The sequence below is a fragment of the Melanostigma gelatinosum genome (genome assembly GCF_949748355.1).
Source record: "Melanostigma gelatinosum genome assembly, chromosome: 18".
Lineage (NCBI taxonomy): Eukaryota > Metazoa > Chordata > Actinopteri > Perciformes > Zoarcidae > Melanostigma > Melanostigma gelatinosum.
The window spans coordinates 19826085-19848206 of NC_136651.1; the positions used below are offsets into that span (position 1 = coordinate 19826085).

Here is a 22122-nt window from a genome sequence, read left to right on the forward strand (position 1 = left end):
TGTACTTGACCATAACTGGTACAGGAAGTTACACTTTACCAGAACGTCCCTCTCAAACCAGTAAATACATAATATGCTCCGCTTATTTGAAGTCAAATTGGATTCAAATGAATAGTTTTTTTCCCCGTTCATTTGGACTTTCAATTAATGGAAGTGATGTTGTGTGTCAGCAGACAGCCATAGTAGGGCTGCTATTTTAACAATTCTATATTCCTTTTTGTATCGGAACATCTGTTTTTACATCACTATTCAAATATTTGCTGAGCGGCCCTGGGGGATGTATGGAGAATTCAAACCATATCTGGATTTCTGTCAACACGTTGGAGTCGAATGTCTCCTACTGACTGCTGGTGAAACAATGGAGGAAAGCAGGTCAGAGTATGTCACGACATCGATGCAACACCTCCATACAGCATTTCGGAATCCTTCAAAATTCTTGAAATTTCTTGTTGACAGTGAAACAACATGAATGCAAGAGGGAAAATGTGTGAAAAGAGATTGAATGCATGTTGGAAGACCAGCATGAATTATGACTAGCACAGCCTCCTATAGATGGATTAACTCAGAGTTTTCATATTGGACTCTGTTGAACCGTTTCCATCATCCTCAGAAGTCAAATGAACACTTCACACTGAGCTCAGTGGGACCCTTCGCCACCAGTTCTTTTAATTAATGTAAAATGAGTCTCCGGGTTCTCTGAACACATCTGACTCCTGCCGAGGCACCGGGAGGCTTAATCACTCCAACAGGAGCACTTGATGAAGCTATTCTTACAGCCGAAGAGTAGTTCACGGTTTGCAGAGTGCTGGATGTTCCAAGCATCCGCTCCTGATCCTGACTCCAACGGACACACAGACGGTGACCCTAGCTGGACTCTCTGGAGAATTCTGGGTAAAAAAAAAAAAAAACACCGACTGACATCTGATACTGTAAACCCTGGCTGTGTGTTCAACCGAGCATTCAAAAACACACACGCATGCACACACACACTGACAGTAACGCCACAGTTACTGGAGGAAAGTTGAGGAAATGTCAGATTTGTCTGAAAAGTTGGTTTGACAGCGGAAACTTGAAGAGAGCAGAAAGATTTACATTTTCTCTGCAGTGAGCTGCAGGGAAACTAACCAAGGCTGGAGCCCCCTCACCCCCCCACCCCACACACACACACACACACACACACAACTTGACTGTGCGTTGCAATCTAGCATTGATCAGGAAGCAGCAGTAGTTCAGCACAGCTAAGAGATCACATGCAGTTTTTTTATAGATTTTTCAATTAAAAAGCACAAAATCTGCTGTTAAGTGCCAACGCTCGATATATTTAACTTCATCCGGCAACATTACCACAATTAGTTTCAGCACTATGGCTTCAGCTAAGAGTACTTATCCACTTGCTTTTATAATTGATATCTCTGACAACTTTCAGCAAACAATATTGCAACGTACAGTATATACACCATTTCAACATATCTAACGTTATTGCTCCTTTATCATGTGTTCTCCTACGAAAGTCCAGCAACACCAGCGATTAGTGCGGCTGAACCAGGCCCTGTAGGACTGAACCTGTTGTTTAGGCAACAAAATTACTTGCTTAGGTTTAGGAGAAAATCATTGGTTTAAAATGGGTTTGTTTGTCACATATCTTACATAGCTAAATATGTAAGGTATGTAACAAAAGCGTGGTCAAATAAATCAACATTGACTTTGGGTTCGACGCGAAGCGGTCTCCTGGGTGTAAGACCGTCCATCCGACCTGTCCTCCTCTCTCAATGGACTTTGTCTCTCTTTATACTGAGTCACATTTCTTAGCGGCCGCCCAATACGTCCAGGCTCATATACAAATCATAGCGCGTTACGTTTCGTAGGTGTTAGAACGAACAGTGAATGAGAACTGCCTGACCATTTAGCCACCAATGCGTCGGCAGTGGATAACATGGACCCGATCCGAACGACTCACACAAAGAGCGCAGGCAAACATGAGAAGTATGTTTCCTCCTGAAGAATGCTTCTCCTTGTATCGTTAGACCTCACTCGCCCGAGCTCCAGTAGCCATGCTAGTTATGACGGGAGCAAAGGAGGAAGTCAGTTGAAGTTTAAAGAGCCTCAATGTCCATGTGGGGTGGAGGTCGGGCTGGATGGTTGGGTCAAATAATTACAAGGCAATCACAGGACTTTCACCCAGGAGACCGCCGTTTGTGTCCCATGGGAGACCAGAAGTCAACGTTGACTTTCTTTACCTTAGCTTTGTTACGTAACCTACATGCTTAACTAATGACAGGCATGCATGTTACGTAACATGGTTAGGTTTTACTTTAACGACGCTGGAGCTGCAGTTCTGCCCGTCTGATGCTACAGAACCAGGGCTGCACAATTAATCCAAATTTGATTGAAATAGCAATAAGGGTGTGTGCTTTAGAATGTTTGGTATTCAGCGTTCAGCTACTTTAACTTTTATCAGCCAACATTTCTACAATGAGGACGCCTTTTGAGGCTTTAAAATGTCAAACTCTGACATCACTGATTGATCAGGCCCAACCCGAGAGCCGATCGGCAGAGAATTATCAATCACATGCAGGAAAATAAGCGAGCAGAAACTAAATGAGGTCAGCTCTCCAGAGACAGTGTGAACCTCCTCTTTATGCTCATAAATTATGAGCCAACTCTGGAAACATTTATCACTTTCACTGCTGCCGCTTTCCGAGGAGGATGAAACAACCTGATGATGAAAAGAGAAAACTAAACACGTTTTTCCGCAGAGCTGGCTGCTGGTGTGGGCAATACAGACAAATGCCTGGAGAGCCAGAAAACCACAATGTGTAAATTGTGGAGCCCAAGGTGCCGTCCATGTTGTCACGATTAATGTGTTTCCATTCTCTCAAACCAGCTGGAAAAGAAAATGTCACGGTTTCCTCGTAGAAGTGTGCATCTCTGCAAAACAAATGGATACATTACATATATATACAGTGCAGTCGGGTTGGCTGTGCTGGATACTGTGTGGTGAAGTTATATTGTTGAATATGAAGTATTTGTGTTTAGCTCTTCGAACTGAACTGAACCATTTGAACCATTTCCGTTGATTGAATGGGTGTTATCAGTGGTTATCACCAGCGTCACCACGTTGTGATGTCCATTGGTTTGGAGGACTGCCGTTCTGAGCCTTGAGTTCAACGATTTGTCCAACGCCATCTTGGCTTTTCCCTTTGCTCCCATCATAAAAATCATGTCCACTAGAGGTCGGCAGCATCTTGTTGTGTTCGTATCGGCGATTAACCATGTGAATAGATGATTGCGGCCTTCTGAAGCTTGTAGTCGGTGTATCAGGACCTCTCGGGTTTCAGTCTTAATCTTACGTTCCTGTTCATATTTTCAGATATCAGCTTGACTGCATTTTAACGTTTACTGGTCACATTTAGCTGTATTGTGTAAAGTTACAGCTGATGGGACCCCAGCGCTTCCTGCTGCTAATTAACATTGAACGTTTCCTATCGGCAGACCAGCGGGAGTATTTGTCACAGTGTTAGTGGAGCTTCGTCAGCAGTGCTTATCTTCCAGTTGAAGTTGGTCTACACGATAAAGATATGGACACATTTGGTGTGAATTGGTCAGTCGATCAGCCAACAATTTCCATACTTGATCAAGTGAAACAACTTCTTTTGCCTCGCAGAGCTTTCAAGAGGAAAATCGGTTCCTCAAGACTCAGGGTAAAAAAAGAGATGCAGGTTGGGCGATATTGATATTACGGCAATGTAGGATTGACTATAGGTGCATTTAAATGTATTTATTTTTAGATGAATCATCATCAGAAATTTGGATATAATAAACCAGAAACCAGAAGTTTGTTGAACGTAAACCTTCAACCATCAGCTGCAGCATCATATCTGCAGCCTCTAGTTTTGCTCAAAGTGCATCATTTCTGGAATCCCGACAGTTATCATTTTATCATTTTACTCTTCTGACCCGGCACCTCAATCACACAGTAATTGCTTTGGTTTCACACAGATGCCAAGTTAAGACAGTGAGATCATTTGCAGTACAGCAGGCTTTTATACTTCTGGCAAATCTCGAAGCCCCATTTCCTTCTCTGGATCATCAGCATAAAATCTGTGCAGTCAGCAGGATTATTACAGGGAGCTCTCCGTTTATGTAAAAGGACAGATCGCTAACTCGCAGTGCTGTGCTCTTGTACCCTGATACGACCCGATGCAGTCAAGAGACAACAGTGATGGCAATGTTTTTAGAATGAACATGAAGTTGTCTCCTAAAATAAACAACACGATCTCCTCTTGAAAGTGTATCTGGGATGCTGTATAGTAATATTGAATTGACGATCGAGTGAAAGGAGCTGATGTGATTGGCTGTTAGAGAAGTTTACTAATGCCTATCACCCCATCTGCCCACGCTGTATTTTGGCTCTTTTGGTTTGTTCCCATCTGTATACGTTTTAGATATTCATGTTATGTGTGTCTTCTGTTCAGAATGGCTGCTGTGAAACCAATTTCCTTTGAATGAAAGTTGATCAAACTTCTCTTCTTTTCCATTTTGTCTCATGAGTCACTGAAGGGCCTGTAGACAATATCTCCACACTTTTGTTTCACCCTATATTTCTAGATTTTGGCAAATTGGCACCATAAAAAGCATGCCAGACTGTCTATAAGCAGTTCCTGTTTGCAATGCATCCATCTATGTCGAGAGAACTGTCACTTAAACAAAACTAAAAACATGAGTATTCTCAGACAAGCTCTGGAGGGAGATATCAGAAGCGTGTTTTTTTTGTTGATGATTTTTGGATGATTTATGGACGTCTATCCCCAATGGAGGTCTGACTGAATCTAGAAATGGATGCATTACGTCTATGTGCTCACATTTGACAATGAGTTATGACTCCGAGGATGGGTAATTTTGGACGCAAATTGCGGCAATGGTGCACTGAGGGTTCCAAAAGACCATAAAAGCCTCCCCAGCATCTGCTGCAGCTGCAGACAGTGTTGAAACATGTAGGTGGACAAATCAACTGACAAAACAACTAACTTCCCGTTTCAGCACACCAGCATGCACCGCTCCCTTTCACCTCAAGCAGTATTTTGGTCATTTATATGTATTTTACTTCTGCACTTCACAGCTTCTGTTATATTTTTAAGGCTGCTTCAACATCTCACGGTTGAGTTCATTTGGTCCGGACCAAAAGACAAAATATTGTTGCATTTTACAGAAGTCAATGTTGATTTATTTGTCACGTAAATTGCCTACTTCAGTAATGAAACTTCTGGAGTTATTTTAACCCAAACGACAATCTATTCCTAAACCTAACTGAGTTTTTTTTGGAAGATGGGAGTTTATTTTGAAAAGACAGTATGCATGTAACGAGCTGAAATTTACACGTGTTGCTGGACTTTTGTAGGAAAACACACAAAATAATAATAATATATATATATAAAAGAAAATATATATACTGTCTATATATATATATATATATATATATAGCCTTCTCTCCTGGCCTAAACAGAATCAGAATCATTATAGCTATTTTATAATTTTATAATTTTTCATAAATACACTACATGGATTGTAATTACTTTTCCCATTAGCTTATTTTCTCATTGCACAGCTACTGTCTTCCTCAGTTGCTCTGCTTCCAGTGCAGCTTGTTTTCAGTAGAGCTTTTATCCAATCAGATCTCACCTCTGTGCTGTCTCTATAGAAGAGAGGCCCGAGGCCCTCTTGGTAGACTTTGCAGTTGAAGTGAATGGGGACGATATTGTTGATTGTCATAGTGTTCAACCAATCAGATCTTTAGTTTGACATGTTGGGCGTATTCTTTGACGTGCCAGAGCATTCTAGGTAGTCTACAAGTATGTCAGCATTAACGTGCAGCTCAGCATTAACGTGTGCCGTGATTGGTCAGTGGGCTAGCGTGACTGATAGTATTCGTGGTAAGAGTTCAAGTTCAACATTTTTAGCATTTTGCTTGGTGTAGAATCTTTTTTTTTCAACTAGCTTTGTTTTTTCAACACTCAATGGCTGAAGAAGGAGGAGAAACGGATTTGGGAGTTACTGGCAACGCCTTTCTCAAGAAGGACATTTCCAGAAAAACTGGAATTCGTAAGAAAGAGTCGGCTAACCCCACAGCTAGCAGCCCTGACCCAGCCAGGAAAAGGATTTGTACGAACGATATTTCTGGCTGACAGCGTCGGAGGAGCGCTGCACATGTTCTGGCTAAGAATGCGTTTCATTTGCGTCTTGATGTTTGGAGATGTTTGGAGCTATGCTACGCTAACCTGAGGTGGCTAACCAAGGCAGCAACACGACACCATAGCACGACAGGACACTTACAAGCTACGGTGCTTTTGAAAGCTTTTGGAGAGACCCGAGTGGATCTACAACTCAACGAACACGTTCGCAGTGCTTTTGTGTTTTTACATCTGCAGTAGCGTTACTACTGTGTTCATTTTCTATTGTGTCTATTGTGTTTTTATGATATGGTTCATATTGTTCCCTCTGATGTGAATAATATTTGAATGGCTCGTGCTCTTCAGTGTGCGGTGGAATACGTGTTTTAGCGCAGTGTTGCTGGATTGATTTGTTGCTTTCTTGTCATATCAATATATGTGACTGGTTCTTGTGAGTTTGTTATTGTCATTGTGTTAATTACGTTGATTTTGACTACATGCATTGTCCGTTAATGACGAATCATGGTCTGGAGAAATGGGGATTGTGTGGCGATTGCTTTAGCCCTGTTTGAATCAGTAGGGAACAGCTAAACGCTGCGGGGAGAGTTTGTAACGTGTTTGCTGCTGTTGGATTTGCTGCTAAGCGTTTTTTGGGCGCAGTGCCTCCAATGAAAACATTATATTTCCCACAATTTAAGCTTCTGCATTTTCCAAATGCACTAGTATTATTCAAACGTATTGTTCGGTTCGTAAGCCTCGTACCAAGCGGTTTAATATGAATACGTGTATTGTTACGCCCCTAGAAACAAATAACCGTAGCTGTGCCGTCATAATGAGGTTATTAGGAGATGGTTCAACTGTAGTAGGACAGCACTGAAGGCCCAGGTATGAAATGCACGGCCCGCCACTGGTTTCACTCCCCAAAGGAACCGCATCAGAGTCAGAGGTCCGCACCGGGATTTGGTTTCACACCGGCACTAACGAACAAATGTACTCTTTTTTTCTTTTTGCGCTTCTGAGCACCTGATTTAGATTATAGACTGTAATAAACAGAAGCTTTTGGACGGAGAACCCTGCATGGCACAGGACACCCGGTCCAGTTGTCTCCTTCATCAGAGGGCATGGAGGTCAGTGAGTTTTAAAAAAGGCAAGAAAATATGTTTTTGGGGTGTACAGGAGTTTTTGACCAAGAAATGTGTTGTATGGTCCTCCACCACATGCTCATCCAATTAATCACCTGAAGCAGCTTGGACAGTACACATATATGTAGATCATATACGGATGTAGATCACATCCATCAGTACAATGAGGCCAGATCACCAGAGAGCAACAGTTGACTGATGACAGTGTCACAGTGTGTCAGAATGTGTTGGCTGGAGCAGCCTGGGAAATCAGCATGTTGAATGGTTTATGTCGGCAACATTTGGAATAAGAATCAGACGACCTCAAAAAGTATGTCTTAAAATTGGATAAAAATTGTCAGTTTCCAGTAGATAAAGTTTCAATATTTCACTGTTAATATCACCATGAATGGAGCAGTTTGTTGAGGCCACTGCTGTTGTTGGTGCAGTGTCCAGATGTGGACAGAGAGAGAAGGGAATAGAATAATGAAAAACTCACCCTGGACAGGACAACCTCTAAGGTGATGTTCTGGGGAGGAGCGCTGGGTACTGCAAAGACAAAGAAAAAACTGTGTAAATATTTAAATTAGGTCAGCTAAAACCAGCTGCTCATGTTACCCCACCAACAGGTTCTCTTTTGTTGCTTCAGAAAATAATGTTTTCTTAAATATATAAAAACCTAAAACTGGATACTTTCACTTCGTCAGGCTTCTGAAACTCCTTGAGAGGAAACAATCTGAAGAATACGTGTATTGTTACACCCCTAGAAAAAAAGAACCGTAACTTGCACGTCATAATGAGGTTATTAGGAGGTGTTTCAGCTGCAGGACAGCACTGAAGGTCCAGGTATAAAATGCACGGCCCGCCACTGATGTAAGTCCTGCACCTCTATGGAAACAGCGCAATCCTGACTAGAAGCAGAGAGAACTCAAACATGTCTTTTGTGCAGCATAACACAGTTACCGTTCCATAAATCATAAAAAAGAAAAAAAAAATGTAAATTGAATTTCTTTGATAATTGATGGTGCAAAAAGTGTAGTAAAACCAATGAAATCGATAGATCCAACATCCAAATCTATAAATCAAACATTTCTGGGGGTGCCCATGGCTCACTGGGTTAAGAGGGTTGTCTGGTAACCGCAGGGTCAACGGTCCGATCCTTGACTGGGACGTGTCCTGTGTCGAAGTGTCCCCGAGCAAGACACTGAACCCCTAACGGCTCCCCGGGCGCCTGTCATTGGCAGCCCACTGCTCCCTATATACAGGGATGGGTCAAATGCAGAGACAAATTTCCCCTTCCGGGATCAATATCGTATAATAAATTTAAAATGTTTACAAGTGAAAATTTCGATAAAAAATGGAGTCTCCATGTGCATTGAAGTATTTCCATTTTTCAACCTCTGCTTACAGCCTCTCCTCTCTGCTCTGTGCTCGGCAGCCTGCAGTTCAGTCCAGGTTTCACGGAATTTTTGTGACATGACTGTCGGTCACATCTGAGTCAATCATGGCTTCATAGTTGTGCTGAGGAGCTCAGCGTATAATACGCTTTGTTTTGGCTGCACTTACTGACGGAAGCGCTGTGACACATGACGTGTTTGAGGGTCGTCAGAGAGATGAAAATCTGACGATTGTGAAAGTTTTTCCAGCTTCTGGCTGTGATAGGAAGCTGTGTAGTTTTGGTGATTGTTTAAATCCCACCGGCGGGTTTTGGGGTTCAGAGGGACACGAGGGTTTCATGGTCTGATAGCATGCGCTGTAGGTCAGGGGTCTCAAACTCATTTTCACTCCGGGCCACATCAGCATCATGGTCGCCCACAAAGGGCTGGTTGTAAATGTCACTACTCGTAACATATTGTTAAATAACTCTCTGCATTCACAGTTTAAAGTAGTCTTCAATGTACTCACAATACATTTCCATGTTAAATGTACAATAACCAGCCAAAGAGCTGGTTCTAACTTAAGCATCTCATAATTTTGACTTTCTATTTCATAATTTTGACTTTCAGTCTCATCTTTTTGACTTTCAATCTCATAAATTTGACTTTCTATCTCAGAATTATGACTTTCTATCATAGTTATGACTTTCTATCTCATCATTTCGACTATGGGGATATTTGTATTATTATTAGTCTGACTTAAAAAAAAAAAAAAGATTATTTTTTTTAAACTTTTTTTTTTTTGCTCGCGGATTCGCGGGCCACATAAAATGACGTGGCGGGCCGGGAGTTTGAGACCCCTGCTGTAGAAGATGCCAACTTCTTTTAGATAATGGTCAGTGAACTTCTGTCTTTTTGTTTTTATCAGACAGACGTTGGATTACAGAAGCTAACCTGGACGTGAAGTCAGGACCTCAGGAATTAAAGGAACAATCTCACATTTTGGGATTCACTGAATCGCACAAGATGAATATCGATGTCATAAATGAACCAGACTGTTTCTGAGTCGCTGGTGTATTTCTTCATTCGAGCTTAGCTAACAGTTTCCCCCTGCTTCCAGTTTTTGTGCTACGCTAAACTCATCTAAAAAGGAGTTTGTTTCCCTCAGAGCACTCTGGTCCTGAACTCGTCATTCTTTAGTGTCAGCGCGTTGGCTGAGTGCTTAGCTGACTCGGTTCGCTGACAGATCCCTGCTGTCAATCAATCACCCTGATGATGACATCGGCACAGACGGGAGGCAGATGGGAGGCAGACGGATCGACGCGTTCACCCTCCGAGATCTGACTGTGTCACCGCAGCAAAACAAGATTACCACGGGACGCATGATAGGTGTCATTACACACACACACACACACACACACACACACACAAACACAAACATACAAACTGTTCTGAAGTCAGTTCTGGAAAAGGAAACAACACAAATATGAATGAGAAGATGGGGAAGAGGACGAAAAAAAAGAAAGAGAAGAAGAACAGAAAAATAAAAAGGAGGATGGAGAAGACAAACAAGAAAAGTAAAAAAAAGAGATAACAAGGATGAAGAAGAGAACTAATGTGACGAAAGATGGGAGGAGGATGAGCAGGATGATGAAGAGGCCGCGGACACGTAGTCCTGCTGTCCCGCCAATCGGAGGCGCTCAAAATCGAGAATCAAAGCGTTGTTTTGGTTTGCATGCGGCCCGTGTCCGTCCAACCAGACACCTGATTAACCGTCGGAAGCTTATCTGTTGATTCAGCTGCTGGGTGTCACTTCTACTGTGGATTCAATTCGCCACACGAGTCATTGTTATCATTGAGACGCAGCCGGAAGATTCACAATGCAGACCCTCTGTATCTGTGTGTGTGTGTGTGTGTTATTACGGATCACGTTTACGGTGTGAATGCAGCTGGACGGACGCCTCCATTCTCTCTCAATGTCCTTGTGTGGAAGTTTATTAACAACAGACCCGTCTGAGCTCCAGTCAGCAGCTGAAGGCAAATCGCGATGTACCATTCAGAAGAGGTATCACAGACCTGTGGTCTAAATGTAAACCAAAGTATAGCCCCCCCCCAATCAAAACGTATTCAATCACTTCCTGATTGCCTCGACAGCAATATTTTCAATGATATCTTAAATCTTTCGTGAGAACCTGGATTAAAGCCGGACATTGTCTCTTCTTGCCCTGCATAGGGAGCATTGCTGGCTGGCGTAGGAACACGAAAACTGCTGCTCTTCATCTGTTGCATCTTTCAAATCTTTACTACAGTTCTAAAAAATCCCAAAATAAAATGTGAATGAATGCAGTTCTGCGTCCACTACTGTTATGTGAATATTAGACGTTAGGTTGATCAAGATAAGCAGCTGTTGGTGCTCATTCTCTCGTCAGGTGCCGTTGAAGGCGCAGTAAGATAAGAGAATTATAAAGGTAGTGTAGAAAGATGCGGTAAAGACAGTGGAAATAGGACTTTTCTGCTTCTTGCATGTATCAATTAACCCAAAGGTTATGTTGTACAGATACATAGAAGCTCTACTTACAAATGACTCGCTCTGTTTCCATTCTTACTTTGTCATAATTATTGTTTTAATCTTTCCAGCAATGTTTTTTTAATTCGTAATTGAAGGAGTTTTACTTTGAAATACCATGTGAATGTTTTACAACCTGAACTTCAATAACATACAAGAACTAAAGATGCTAATGCCACTTCAAATATTACCGCAGTTGCTCTGCAAATGTTTTAAATGCACTGATCTTTAATTCATGAATAATTAATGGTGGTAATGTTTTCCTCCATGACAGAATCTTTCCCAATTGCTGCTGTTGTCCTCAGCATGTTATAATGTTGACCCAGTTTTCATTTCCTGTGGTGTGAGTAGCTTTATATAACCGGATGTGACTACGGTGTTTTTGTTTGTTGTTGAATTGTGTGTATCTATTGTGGAGACTTGCAGACTTTGAGAGAACAAAACAAAAGAAGAGTTTTCACTTTCAATAAATAACTAAACATTTTGATTCTGTTCATGTCACAGTTGTGAAAGGCTGTTGTTAATATGGGTACAATTGCTTTTTTCCTTATTCTGCAGTGAGAACTGATTGACACGCATGAACACTGTCGTCACTGCGCAGTGAACCGTGAACAGTGACACGTTAACGCAGAGCTCACCGTCGGATTGGGTGGTGATGCTGGCGGTCTCCGGGGCGGTACCCGGTCCGTAGCGGTTGACCGCCAACACCCGAACCGTGTACTCCGTGAACTTGTTGAGTCCCTCCATCTTGTAGTTGAGTCCGTTCACCTCCACACTCTGAACAAACACACAGAGGAGCAGTTCAGTTAAGATAAGATATACTTTATCGTGCCGCAGGGAAGTTTGTCTTGGGCGCCAATCCGCCGCATCACACAATAACACGTCAAAATCCACACGCACGCATAGAACATAGATCACACATAAGCTCACACATAGAACATAGATCACACATAAACTCACACATAGAACATAGATCACACATAAGCTCACGCATAGAACATAGATCACACATAAGCTCACGCATAGAACATAGATCACACATAAGCTCACGCATAGAACATAGATCACACATAAGCTCACGCATAGAACATAGATCACACATAAGCTCACGCATAGAACATAGATCACACATAAGCTCACGCATAGAACATAGATCACACATAAGCTCACGCATAGAACATAGATCACACATAAGCTCACGCATAGAACATAGATCACACATAAGCTCACGCATAGAACATAGATCACACATAAGCTCACGCATAGAACATAGATCACACATAAGCTCACGCATAGAACATAGATCACACATAAGCTCACGCATAGAACATAGATCACACATAAGCTCACGCATAGAACATAGATCACACATAAGCTCACGCATAGAACATAGATCACACATAAGCTCACGCATAGAACATAGATCACACATAAGCTCACGCATAGAACATAGATCACACATAAGCTCACGCATAGAACATAGATCACACATAAGCTCACACATAGAACATAGATCACACATAAGCTCACGCATAGAACATAGATCACACATAAGCTCACGCATAGAACATAGATCACACATAAGCTCACACATAGAACATAGATCACACATAAGCTCACACATAGAACATAGATCACACATAAGCTCACGCATAGAACATAGATCACACATAAGCTCACGCATAGAACATAGATCACACATAAGCTCACACATAGAACATAGATCACACATAAGCTCACGCATAGAACATAGATCACACATAAGCTCACGCATAGAACATAGATCACACATAAGCTCACACATAGAACATAGATCACACATAAGCTCACGCATAGAACATAGATCACACATAAGCTCACGCATAGAACATAGATCACACATAAGCTCACACATAGAACATAGATCACACATAAGCTCACACATAGAACATAGATCACACATAAGCTCACGCATAGAACATAGATCACACATAAGCTCACGCATAGAACATAGATCACACATAAGCTCACACATAGAACATAGATCACACATAAGCTCACGCATAGAACATAGATCACACATAAGCTCACGCATAGAACATAGATCACACATAAGCTCACACATAGAACATAGATCACACATAAGCTCACGCATAGAACATAGATCACACATAAGCTCACACATAGAACATAGATCACACATAAGCTCACGCATAGAACATAGATCACACATAAGCTCACACATAGAACATAGATCACACATAAGATCACACATAGAACATAGATCACACATAAGCTCACGTATAGAACATAGATCACACATAAGATCACACATAGAACATAGATCACACATAAGCTCACGTATAGAACATAGATCACACATAAGCTCACACATAGAACATAGATCACACATAAGCTCACGCATAGAACATAGATCACACATAAGCTCACGCATAGAACATAGATCACACATAAGCTCACGCATAGAACATAGATCACACATAAGCTCACACATAGAACATAGATCACACATAAGCTCACGCATAGAACATAGATCACACATAAGCTCACGCATAGAACATAGATCACACATAAGCTCACGCATAGAACATAGATCACACATAAGCTCACGCATAGAACATAGATCACACATAAGCTCACACATAGAACATAGATCACACATAAGCTCACGTATAGAACATAGATCACACATAAGCTCACACATAGAACATAGATCACACATAAGCTCACGCATAGAACATAGATCACACATAAGCTCACGCATAGAACATAGATCACACATAAGCTCACGCATAGAACATAGATCACACATAAGCTCACACATAGAACATAGATCACACATAAGCTCACGTATAGAACATAGATCACACATAAGCTCACACATAGAACATAGATCACACATAAGCTCACGTATAGAACATAGATCACACATAAGCTCACACATAGAACATAGATCACACATAAGCTCACGCATAGAACATAGATCACACATAAGCTCACGCATAGAACATAGATCACACATAAGCTCACGCATAGAACATAGATCACACATAAGCTCACGCATAGAACATAGATCACACATAAGCTCACGCATAGAACATAGATCACACATAAGCTCACGCATAGAACATAGATCACACATAAGCTCACGTATAGAACATAGATCACACATAAGCTCACACATAGAACATAGATCACACATAAGCTCACGCATAGAACATAGATCACACATAAGCTCACACATAGAACATAGATCACACATAAGCTCACGCATAGAACATAGATCACACATAAGCTCACGCATAGAACATAGATCACACATAAGCTCACGCATAGAACATAGATCACACATAAGCTCACGCATAGAACATAGATCACACATAAGCTCACGCATAGAACATAGATCACACATAAGCTCACACATAGAACATAGATCACACATAAGCTCACGCATAGAACATAGATCACACATAAGCTCACGCATAGAACATAGATCACACATAAGCTCACGCATAGAACATAGATCACACATAAGCTCACGCATAGAACATAGATCACACATAAGCTCACACATAGAACATAGATCACACATAAGCTCACGCATAGAACATAGATCACACATAAGCTCACGTATAGAACATAGATCACACATAAGCTCACGCATAGAACATAGATCACACATAAGCTCACGCATAGAACATAGATCACACATAAGCTCACGCATAGAACATAGATCACACATAAGCTCACGCATAGAACATAGATCACACATAAACTCACGCATAGAACATAGATCACACATAAGCTCACACATAGAACATAGATCACACATAAGCTCACGCATAGAACATAGATCACACATAAGCTCACACATAGAACATAGATCACACATAAGCTCACACATAGAACATAGATCACACATAAGCTCACGCATAGAACATAGATCACACATAATGCACACATGCTTAAATACAACGGATAATAACACCATGTCAGGATCCAGGATCCCTGTCTGACCCGTTGTGTGTTTCCCCTGATCTCCTCTCATGTGTTCTGTCATTCCCCTGTTTGTTATTGTGTGCCATGTGCTCTGTGTTTGTCCTCTGCCTGGAGACACCTCCCATGGCCGCACCCTTGATTGTGCACAGCTGAGGACACTCCAGCCGATCACCTCCTGCAGCCTGACACACCAGACTCAGGTCCCACTAATGATTCCCATGTCTCTATATGAACTCTGGTCCTGCAGTCTGGGGTTGTCAGGTCGTACCGTCTTTCACCCGCTTCAACCCCGTGGCATCCTCTGCCCTCCTTGTGTTCTACGTATTACACTCTGCCGCTCTCCCCTCCTTGTGTTCTACGGACTACCCACGCCGTCAAGCTGCCAGCCCTCCGGTGTCGAGCCACGGGACTCACACCTTCGATCTGCCACTTGGGTGTCGAGCCACGGGCCTCACACCTTCCTGTCTTAGTCAGGCTAAATAAAACCTGTTTCCATTGACTTCTGTCTCCTGTGGTCTTGCGTTTGGGTCCTACCTGTGAACTCCCGTGACACACCAGGTGTGATCATCACAGGTAATAAATGATCAAGTCACAATATATTAGTCCCCAATGAAATTGTATCTTGTTGCTACTTAATGATTTGATGGAGGATGGATATAAATATGTGTTTGGTCGTTTAGAGTTGTCTGTGCCTCCCCGAGCACAGATGTTTCATATCAGGGCTGAAGATAGTGTTGTTCTTTCGTTCCCTACGATCACCCTGGCCATTTGAGGAAGACGTGCAAGCTTAGACTTTAAACGTACTGACCATACCTGCATGCCATATCGAATTACACTCTTCAGAATCATTTGATGAAACAGAATCATGAGTTTACTCTTAACACCACAGAGTCTAAGCCTGCTCAGAAAATACATCCTCTGTTGTAGCCTGGAACAGGTTTTAAACTTGCACGTGTGAGCGAGCTGTTTGTTTACATGTTAGTTACAGCTGAGGCGGTGACGGTGCTGACCTGTTCCTTGGCAGACGGGCTCTCGGTCCACAGCAGTCTGTAGCCCAGGATGGGGCCATTGGGTTGGCTGGGAGGCTCCCAGCTCACCTGAACCGAGGTCGGAGACAGAGCCTCGGCTTGGAGAGACTCCACCCTGCTGGGAACTTGCACTGTAGAGACACACAGAGACAACACACTGCTCACACACACCCCACTGATACTGCTAATAGTACACCCTCCAGAACACATTTATCAATCACAGCACTTGAATGAGAATAAAGCAGATATACATATTTTAAATTCGTCAACGATTCTCCAAACTCAGCAGAGGGAGGCGTGTAGAAACAGAAGCTGCTTGCGGCTTGCTTCTTTCTCTCTCGCTCTCTCTCTCCTTCTCTCTCTCTCTCTCTCGCTCTCTCTCTCTCTCTCTCTCTCTCTCTCTCGCTCTCTCTCTCTCTCTCTCTCGTTTCCCTCCTGTCTCTGGATTACTACAATTGGGAGAGGGGGGCTCTGAATTCACAACTGTGATGGACATTATTGTCTCAACCAGTAGAAACGCCTCACACACCTCACTGAAGGTAAAGGTTTCTCGGTGGCAGCAAACGTAACCACCGGAGGATCCAGCACGAGCAATTGAGCATGTTAGCTAAAGCTAACATGCACCTGTTGGTGACGCAACATGGTTGGTGCACTGATTTGGGTCGCTTTGCATGCTCGCCGGGTGGTGCATTAAATCAGCGATTACGGTAGAAGCAACAAGTTTATTCCTCCACGCCGGCAACAGCTTTCCTCCAGGATTGCCTGGAGCAAATTTCCTCAAATGAGGCGAAACACTTTCACTTGTACTCGTGGCTGGATGAAGTCCACGGCCATTTTTACATTCCCAGTAAATCGGCCATAAAAGTGTTAAACCTAGCCCAGTTTAAGCTGCAGGAGCTGTTGATGACTTGTGGAAACTGTCTCTTGTCCAGCAATACCATACGCAAAGCAAGAAACACATCACAGATTCAGATGTGTGTCTGTCATACGGTCTGGTTTGGTGGTGATCCTCAGGGGGGCGGAGCTCTCTCCTGGCCCCACGTCGTTGTAAGCGATGACTCTGAAACTGTAGCTCTCCTCTGGTTTCAGGTTGGAGACCATCAGCTCCAGAGACTCCGGCTCCGACACGTTCACTGACCTCTCCCTGAAGCAGGAAAACACAGCGTCATACACTCAATTGCAAATTGAACAAACATTGGCATTGTAATAATAACATTTCTATCATCACCATATCTTCTTCCGCACATATTACTCTTTATTTATTTCATTTTCTTCATTTTTTTAAATGACTTATTTCATTAAGAATATGCTGTATTCAAAAGATATTCCAGTTTTATTTTGTACCATTAGAGATAATCTGGGCCGTAATCATAACTAATCGGTGTAATCCCGCAGTGACTGCAGTAATCCTCAGATTACAGCACATCTGCAGCCTCTCAGTTCTCAGCCAATCACCAAATCACTGAAGAGACAGTTGCAAAGATGAGCACGTCTGCCACCGCAGCATCAAACACACAGCAGACCTTTTCCTGCTCAGTTCACAGTGAAGAAAGCTGACAGGGAAAATATCTTTGGAATGATTTTTACTCTGAATATTGAATGTTTATTTTGAAATGCTTCTGGTAAAACTGATGGGAAACTTGATCCTGGTAGAATTTGATTGCAGTTTGATGGCTTATCTTTCTCACATTGATCTCATGCAGTTTTCTTGATTTGACGCAAACACTGTTGGGCTCCCAGATGTGCCTTCATTTAGCGAGAGGGGCGGATCAAAACTAAATAAATAAATGATAGAGCAGCAGTGTAGAATCATAATTTTCCTCCTGCTGTCAGTGAAAAAGAACAGTTTAAATTAAGCAACAAGCAAAGATGATGAAATGATGATTACTGCTGACAAGGAGGTTCAAGAACGTCTGCTGCTCATTTCTAGAAGGCTCCACTCGCCTTTTCAATGTGATGTTTCTAATTGAAAAGGAAAAGTTTAGATGTTAATTTTAAGGGCATTTCAAATTACCACAAGCCTCTGCTGACTGTAAAGGACCACAGCACAAGAATGCCAGTCTAGGTCAAGATATCTGTCTCTGGACCAAAGTGTTGGACAGACAAACTGACAGGGCGACAAACCAACCAACCAACATCATCATCATCATCATCATCATCATCATCATCAGCAGCAGCAGCAGCAGCAGCAGCAGCAGCAGCAGCAGCAGCAGAGAGACACAAGGGTCAAAGAAAAGACAAAAGGTGAGTGGAGTTCTCAGGCTTTTTGAATCCATATTTCCCTCTGAGCCGCTGAGTGAAAGCGGCAGAGAGGCCGAGCTGCATGTCAAGTTAACCAGCGGGTCTGTGTCTGTCACACAGTCCACAGTCTGAGGTCATTCAGTCGACTCGCAATCAAATAATCCTCAGACGGAGACGCTTCAGTCTGCATTAGTCCGTCTCAATCTGTCCCGTGTTCCTTCTCATTGTCTCATAAACTGAACATCTCTGAGTTTCCACCTCTCTCTTTACATCCTCGTCTTTCTGTCTCTACCGCTCGGCCTTGCACTGACGATGATGCATTTCAACAAGTTCATCCTTAAGAGCCAGTGAGTGTCATGTACAAAAAAAAAGATGCAAGATTTTAAATTGCATCCAAATTAGTTTGCCATCAACACATTTCTGTAAATGATGTGCAGCTCATATTGTCCGATGGTGGTGGACGGGGTGTGTCCTCTGTGTTCACTCTTAGAACCTGACAGACACCTTTTCTGTCAGACGTCAGCAGATGCTCTTTGAAACTTGAGATCTTCCTTGAAATCATCACGTTGAGATGTTTTCTTCAGGATGAAAGTAATCCACTGATTGTTGTCCGTCTGTGTGGTTACATCACCAACACGAGAAGCTAGCGCAGTGCAACTTGGATCAGGATCGCAAAATGTGAAGAATCAGCTCAGAAACAAACGCGGCTGATGTTTATTCTACAGCCGAGTGACCTACTCGGTGGTAACAATGAGACTCAAATGACATCCACCCCAAATATCAACACGAAAAAACAAAAGAGGTGATGACAATATGTTTTGCATTGGTTTGGTTTGTTGGTTGTAATAACTTTGGTGATGCCTTAACTTTCCCTCTAGAACCATCATCTGGTCAAAACTTCCATTTGTTCGATACTTTGGGTTTTGACAAAATTCCTCCAAAACTAAAGACATTCCCTTCAGCCTCAGCTGTACTTTGCATTTCACGCTACTTAGCAAATATTAGTATGCTAACAAGCTAAAGTAAGCTGGTTAACATGGTAAACATTTGTACCTGTTTAATATTAGCATGTTAGCATTCTGACGTTATCATCTAGGTCAGCGGTTCCCAAACTTTTTAGGCCGCGCACCCCCTTCTACATCCCGACCGGGTTCGCGCACCCTTAATAATAATTAAAAAAAAAGGAGCAACAGAGCCTTTAAGCCTTCATAGCCGCATTAGAATCGGACCAATGAGAGAACAGTTTGCTCGCGCGTGGCATTTGTTTACAAGATTTAGTCCGCTGTTAAATGTTGCAGTGTGAACACAAACCGAACAAAGGAGCAACTGCAACAAAGCAAACGAACTGAAGGTGTGAAAACGCCCTGAAACACTGCAACAAAGTTTCAATAACTTTCAGTGACACAAGGCGTCACTTTTAAAGAGCAATACGGATGCGAGCACACACGCACAGGCTCAGAGGCAGATTATCACATTTCATTTACAATTAATGAGCGACTAATGAAGCCAGGATGTCTTCGGACAAAGCATCGATGCGGCGCGACACAGTGTTGTTGGACACCGGGATCATGCACAACTTTTTTGCTTCTTTCTCCCCAATCATACATTCCACCATCTCTCTGGCAGCTGGCAAGCTCACGTCTTCGGTGATTGTGTGCGGTAGCCCCTTTCTCGCTATTCTGTAACCAGATATGAAGCCCGTAGTGCGTCATTTATAGACCCAACACATGAATGAGACTGCAGTTGTTTTTGGCTGTTTTGTAACTCCTCCAATTTCGATATAAACAATGTAAGGGGCTTTTGACTTGCACTGGCATGCTTGGTGTTCAGGTGGCGACGTAAATAAGAGCTTCAGACTGTTAGCCAGAACCTCACTGCACACCACGCACTGTGGCTTTGGGCAATCTGCGTTGCCAATCCAAGTGAAGCCCAGACACAGATACTTTTCATCATATTTCCTCTTTTTTTCCCAGTCTGATGCTCACCCTCGTTTCCTCTTTTTTCACCTTGACTCCGCGATGGGCCGATGTGCTCCCGATTTGTCTGTGCTATCCCTTCCTCCTTTTCGGTCTCCTCCGTCTCATCTTCCTCTGACTCTGGCTCGATTTCTTCTCCCGGTCTCTCCCCAACGCACCTCTCAGTTCCCCTCGCATCCGATTCCTCTCTCTCTCTCTGTCCCTCTCCTCTTTTACGACTGATAGCTTCAGATGTCCCACCTGACAGTTTTTTAATTAAAATTACATTTTTTTTTTATATTTAATATTATTACACCATCAGACCGCCATTACACTTTTCCTCTCGCGCACCCCCTAGAGGCAGCTCGCACACCCCCAGGGGTGCGCGCACCCCACTTTGGGAATCCCTGCTCTAGGTCAAAGCACTCCGACCAACAAATGACACGGAAAAGCAAAATGAATCAAACTGGCAGCGCTGCAAATATTCTTCGAACCAACGGCAGGGATCCAGAGCGGCGTTGGCCATTCTCTCTGAGCTAAATAGTCGCATAGCTTAGTTACTGTCAGATATTTTATCGCGTTTCCTTCCAGTGAAATGCTCTGAGTGAATATCTCTCTGCATGGTGAACAGTTAGGCAGTGTATGTGTCGAGGGATTTTATTGTGAAAGGTTAACACAGAAGGAGTGGATCTGATCTACGAAAGTCAATCTCGCGTTTTCATAACATCCAAGTAGTCATGACAACAAATAGTGAAAACAAATTTATACTGACGTGCAAATTAATCACGAGGAAAAGTAAGTTATCAGAGGAATTCGTTTTGGTGCAGATTCGTCGTGTACTAATCTAATGGGGACGCTGTGCTGCAGTGGATAGAGAGACCAGCAGGTTTTTAATAGGAAAAGAAAATCCACAATTTTACATTGCTTATTCAAACTTTTTTCCATTGACTTGGTAAAGTATTCCTGATGGCGCCTATGAGTACACTATCATATTCTGCAACTAATAAGCAGCATGACATGCCTAGATAAGAGCCTCTTACTAGAGAGCATAAACTCATCGTTTTGTCCGTCTAATGTTTTCTGCTTCCCCTCTTTTTCCATTTTCCCTCTTGGTCTAAAAGAAATCATCTTCACTCTCCCTTCCTGCCATCTCCCTTTCTCCTATAATCCTTCATTGTTTCCCCTCTAAGTCTGCCTCCCTCCCTCCCTTCTCTCTTGTTTCCTGCAAGTTCTTACTGATGAAAAATCTCTATATCTTTCTCGAAGTCATTAGAGCTGACACAAAACTTCTGCCTCCGTTCCTTCTGTAGGTCATTAGGACTGACACAATCTCTCGTTTCATGATGAAACTTCAGTGGCTCTTTTGTCCGGTGTTCGGAGGCCTAAAGCGCTTGCGGGCCGGTCGGTCCCCGAGGTAACAAAGCTTAAAAGCCTGGGTGTGAAAGCCTTCAGCTGGAGCCCCCGACTGTCAGAGGTTACCATTTAGCATCAGCGGGGGACTCGCCAATATGTCACACAGAGCTTTTACTACAGAACGCTCAGAGTTGCCGTGTGCACCAGAGCTGTGATCAAGTGGAAAAAGCGTTCTCTTAAACATTCTGTTAGTGAGTCCTTTGTGCCTTTTTGAGTCAACAACAGATGTTTATGTTATACAGTATTTTGGTTCACA

The 22122-nt window shown here is 42.7% G+C and overlaps 1 protein-coding gene across 1 annotated transcript in view; it reads right to left on the reverse strand.

The window, feature by feature from the left end:
• Nucleotides 1–22122, reverse strand: part of dcc (DCC netrin 1 receptor) — a gene marked incomplete at both ends in the record, with an annotated part of 265559 nt that overhangs the window by 88729 nt on the left and 154708 nt on the right. Inside the window, 4 exons of the mRNA XM_079290162.1 lie at nt 7788–7837; nt 11869–12007; nt 16240–16388; nt 17247–17401. Of these exons, the coding sequence (XP_079146288.1) occupies nt 7788–7837; nt 11869–12007; nt 16240–16388; nt 17247–17401 (493 nt within the window). The remainder of the gene's footprint in view (nt 1–7787; nt 7838–11868; nt 12008–16239; nt 16389–17246; nt 17402–22122) is intronic.